The 5,000-nt window shown below is 49.6% G+C and overlaps 1 protein-coding gene across 1 annotated transcript in view; it reads right to left on the minus strand.

Annotated features, from left to right (window-relative positions):
* Positions 1-5,000, minus strand: part of LOC113825158 (sex-determining region Y protein-like) — a 16,083-nt gene that overhangs the window by 1,589 nt on the left and 9,494 nt on the right. Inside the window, exon 2 of the mRNA XM_027377962.2 lies at positions 1-1,812. This exon is cut by the window's left edge and continues 1,589 nt beyond it. Coding sequence (XP_027233763.2) covers positions 295-1,812 — 1,518 coding nt within the window. The 3' untranslated portion in view covers positions 1-294. The remainder of the gene's footprint in view (positions 1,813-5,000) is intronic.

Raw genomic sequence — 5,000 nt, forward strand, 5'->3', positions numbered from 1 at the left:
ATTTATACTGAATTATGTACACGTGACTGCAAGTGGCTGGCTTAAAACAGCCACTTTGGCAGACACTTGACTCCCGACAGCTCCACTTCGCCAAACAAGTTCCTTACGAAGAAACAGTCATAATAAATAAGAAAAATAAAATAATAGTGATAATAATAATAATTACGATGATAACAACAACAATATACAGCCGCACGGGCGAAATTCGTTGAATTAATACAGGAGAGAAGTTTTTGAAAGACATGAACAGTAGCCGATGAGAGAGCGCGCGCGCGGGTCCGCACCCGGCGGCGCTCACGAGTTGATCCAGGCGTTCATGATCTCGAAGTCGGCCAGCACGTTGGACGGCGACGACGCGGCCGCGCCCACGCTCGCCCAGCCGCTGCCGCCGTTCCCGCCGCCGCCGTTCCCTCCGCCACCGTTCCCTCCGCCGCCGCCGCCGCCGCTGCCGACGGAGCCGCCCGACTCGTAGCCCAGGTCGGCCAGGGACTCGAGCTCCACCTTCAGGTCAGAGGTCATGGGGATGAGCTCCGTGACCCCGATGTTGTCGAGGTCGTCGAGGGTCGCCGGGTGCGCCTCCGGGGCCTCCACCTTGACCACGGGGACCGCCGGGACCTGCTGCTGCTGCTGCTGCTGGTGTCGCTGTTGCTGTTGATGTTGTTGTTGCTGCTGTTGCTGTTGTTGTTGTTGGTGCTGGTGTTGATGTTGCTGTTGGTGGTGGTGTTGCTGGTGGTGGTGGTGTTGGTGGTGCTGGTGATGCTGTTGCTGGTGGTGGTGAGGATGGTGATTTTGGTGCTGTTGGTGGTGATGGTGGTGGTGGTGGTGATGTGGCTGGTGGTGGTGGTGGTGGTGGTCCGCGTGCGCCGAAAGGGCCGGCCCGAAGAAGGACGTCTGCGAGTTGACGGGCGAGTAGAGACACGTCTGGTGGTACTCCTGCTCGTGCTGCTGCTGCTGCTGCTGGCGGTGGTGGGCCAGCAGCTGCTCGGCGAACTCCGGCTCTTGCTTCAGGTAACTCATGTTGGCGAGCGAATCGTGCTTGAGGAAGCCGTTGGCCAGCTTCTGCTCGGGGAAGAAGCCGGGCGCGAAGGGCGGCTGTCTCGGGGGCGCGCCGCCGAAAGCGCCGCCGGTCGCCGCGGCCTTTCTGCTGCCCGGCGACGCGAGGGCGTTCGGAACGGCGCTGTGGAAGGCGGCGGACGAGCGCGTCATGCTCTCGATCCTCGCGCAGTACGTCTGCGTCGGCGCCAAGGACGTCGACCTGACGAAGGTGTGCTCGTCGAAGTTGAAGGCGCTCTCGGGCGAGTCGGGCAGGTCGGAGGTGGTCGGGCTGGTGGGCACGCGCGGCGGCGACGTCGGCGTGAGCGGCAGCGACCACCCGACGGGGTCGTCCAGCGCCTGCATGTCCATCTGGTGCCCCTGCGGCAGGCCGGTCTTGCCCGCCTGCGCGCAGTCCTTGCCGCTCGTCTTGATGCTGCTGGCGAACTCCTTGCAGATGCTGTTCATCTGGTGCACCTTGGCCACCTTGCCGCCGCTGCGCTCCGACACGCCCTTCAGCGGGTCCTTCGACTTCTTGCGCGGGCGGTACTTGTAGTCGGGGTACTCGCGGAGGTGCAGCTGCTTCAGCCGCTCGGCCTCCTCGCGGTACGGGCGGCGCTGCTCCTCCGTCAGCAGCTTCCAGCGGCGCCCCAGCTGCTTGGAGATCTCGGCGTTGTGTGTGTCGGGCGCGAATTTCACTATTTCGCGGCGCTCCATCTGCGACCACACCATGAAGGCATTCATCGGGCGCTTGATGTGGTTCGGAGGGTGCTTCTTGGTCTGCAAGGGAGAGGGGGGGGGCGTTAATACACGGGCAACGAAGAGAAAGTGAGATGGAGAGATAAGGGGGACGGAGGGAGAGAGAGAAGGAAAGGGAGTGAGACACACAGAGAGAGAGAGAGAGAGGACTCACTACATCTAAAATGCTAAACTCAAAACACGCAAGCTCATTTTCTATTTAGAAAAAAAAAAAATCATACCTAAAAACCCGAATACTTCTCACACATTCCTCCCAAACACATTATGAAAGAATGTAAAGTCCCGAAGGATTTTGTCTTTATGAAAAAATAGAAAATATTTTTACTTTTTTAATCATCTTTACCCCTAAATATATTCTCGAAGGACAGGGCCGCGTCATCTTTGCTTCTCAGTCATGTGAAATATGTAAGTCAGCCTCTACATTCAGCTAAAATATCCAAGTCACTCTTAGATTAAAGATATTTCTTATGCCACGCGTACAGATAAAGGCAGAAAATTAGAAAGAGAAAAGGGGAAAGAGAGAGAGAGAGGGAGGGAGAAAGAGAGAGAGAAAGAGTGGAAAGGTGAGACCCAAGTTAGACAGATGGAAATATAGAAGAGCTGAATAAGAGAAACAGAGAGAGAAAGAATTTGGTTTAGGAAATAAAAACATTTTAAAAAAGAAAAAGAAAACAAGCGAAAAATATATGAAAATAAGAATTCCACCAAAGAAAAATCATACAAAAAGAAAAAAGAAAAAAAAATCCAAATAAACCCAACCGAACCCAACCGTTTTACATCAAACCCCAAAACCCACGTTAAAACACAGGCCTCTTAAACAAGCCAACCACCGAACCACCGAACCACCAAAATATACCCTTGGAATTTACCCCTGTCTCCGCCGCCCCCCCCCCCCACCTTCCCCCTTGGTCAGGTGTTTTGGTCTCATTTTTGGCGGTTATCTCGCCCAGGTGTCCGAATGCGTGGCTGAGGTTTGACTATGGGATCATATGGCTTAGGTGTGTTTGTGTTCGTGGCAATGGCTTTGGTTTGTATCGTCTTTATAGCTATAGAATGTATAGGAAGAGACTGTCTTAGTTATGTAGGGGTGTATGGGGACACATTAGTAAATAATAGCTATGTTGTTTTGTATCATATGTTTATGTAGCATTTGTGTGCGTGCGTCACTTACATATAGAAAATCGAATACAATATATATATATATATATATATATATATATATATATATATATATATATATATATATATATATATATATATATATATATATATTTAAATTGATGTAAATATATAGAGAGAAACATAAAACAGGTAAATCAATAAAGAACGTTTAAACAGACACGGACGCACAAGGAACGTACGAAAATGTGTCTCTATAAATGATTTATTATAGAATTTATCGCCACAACGACGTACGGAACCACGAGACAAAGATGAGTCATTTAAGAGTAATTCCAAAGACATCATCCAAGTCAGTCATTTTCTTTTCGTTCAAAAAAATATTCAAATGTCGTTTAAAGAATTACTGTCATTTTTCGCCTTCGGTTCATTATCCCTTTTATTATTTATTTAAATATTTGTTTTCTCTCTCTCTCCAGTGCCTCTTCAGTGGTTCGAGTTCTGTCCGGTGCCATCTCCTGACAGCTGAGAGAGTGTCACCCTTGAATCTTTCTGTCATACTGGCATTTGTCATTCTTAGCTCTCTCCGCGTGCTCCCCCCCCCCTCCTATCCCCCACTTCCCCCTTCCCCTCTCTCCCTACTCCAGTCCCCTTTTCCCTCCTTGCCTCTCCTACCCTTTTCGTTCTCCACCTCTTTTCTATTTATTTATTCCTTTTCTTTTCCTCCTTTCCTGTCTCCATCCTTTTTCTTCCATTTTTCTCCTTTCCCTCTTTTTCCCCTTTCCCCATTCCCCTGTTCCTCTCCCTAGCTTCTCCCCCCCTCCCTTTCCCCTTCCCTCATTTCCTCCACTTCCCTTTCCCCTTACCCCTTTTCCCCTCTCCCCTTTCTTCCTTTCCCTTCCCTTTCCCCTCTCCACTTTCTTTCTTTCCCCTCTCCCTCTTTCCCCTCTCCCTTCTCCCCTCTCCCCCTCCCCCTACCCCTCTCCCCTCTCCCCTTCCCCCCACCTCTCTCCCCTTTCCCTAAGACTCCCGCAATGGCTACTCATTCTGAAGCCCATTTACATACGCATAAGATTACCTAGAAAATATATAGGAAATTCTGGGTAGTTGCTAGGTCGCTGACATTGCAATGCTGGCAGAGTGCGAAGGAGGAGGAAGAGGGATAAATATAAATAATCATTAGAAAAAAATAGGTATAAAAAGAGAGAACCAAAAAAAATGGGTAAAGAAAAGACGGGAGAAGGGAAGGGGGAAAAAAGATTAGAGAGGAAGGTGGGAGGGGAAAAAAGAGGGTACATATCTAATCTAATATTTCGGTGGTCAGCCTTACTTCACTCCTCCCCCCCCTTCCTTCCCCCTCCCTCCCTTCATACCTTCCTGTACCCCCTCATACCCCCCTACCCATACCCATACCCTCCTCATACCCTCCCCTACCCATACCCCAACTCCCCTCATACCCTCTCTTACCCGTACCCCGACCCCCCTCATACCCTCCCCTACCCGTACCCATACCTCCCTCATACCCTCTCCTCCCCCCCCCATACCCCCCCCTCCCCCTCCCCCGCCCCCCCCTCATACCTCCCTCTCCCCCCCCCCCCCCCTCATACCAACTAGCAGCCGAGGGTATACATTCCTAGGGATAGAGTGAGGGGAAGAACCGCAGTTATTTCTGGGTGATATTTTTTTTTTTTCTTTTTTTTTTTCTTTTTTTTAGCTAATGTTCATTTTCTCTTTATCTGTGTCTGTTTGTTTCTCTGTTTATCGGTCTGCCCATCTGTCTATCTATCGATCGATCTGATTATCTAAGTTATCAATCTATTTATTTATCTATATATCGACGTATTAATCTCGTTCTTTTTCTATCTTTCTTTCCTGCTTTTACTCTCTCGCTCTCTCTCGTTCTCTCTCTCTCTCTCTCTCTCTCTCTCTCTCTCTCTCTCTCTCTCTCTCTCTCTCTCTCTCTCTCTCTCTCTCTCTCTCTCTCTCTCTCTCTCACTCTCTCTCTCTCTCTCTCTCTTTCTCTTACTGGAAAACTAATTATGGAAAAAAACGTATCTATTTATGTATCTATTTAACATATGCCTATCTAT

This window comes from Penaeus vannamei, chromosome 6, assembly GCF_042767895.1.
Source record: "Penaeus vannamei isolate JL-2024 chromosome 6, ASM4276789v1, whole genome shotgun sequence".
In the NCBI taxonomy this organism is placed as follows: domain Eukaryota; kingdom Metazoa; phylum Arthropoda; class Malacostraca; order Decapoda; family Penaeidae; genus Penaeus; species Penaeus vannamei.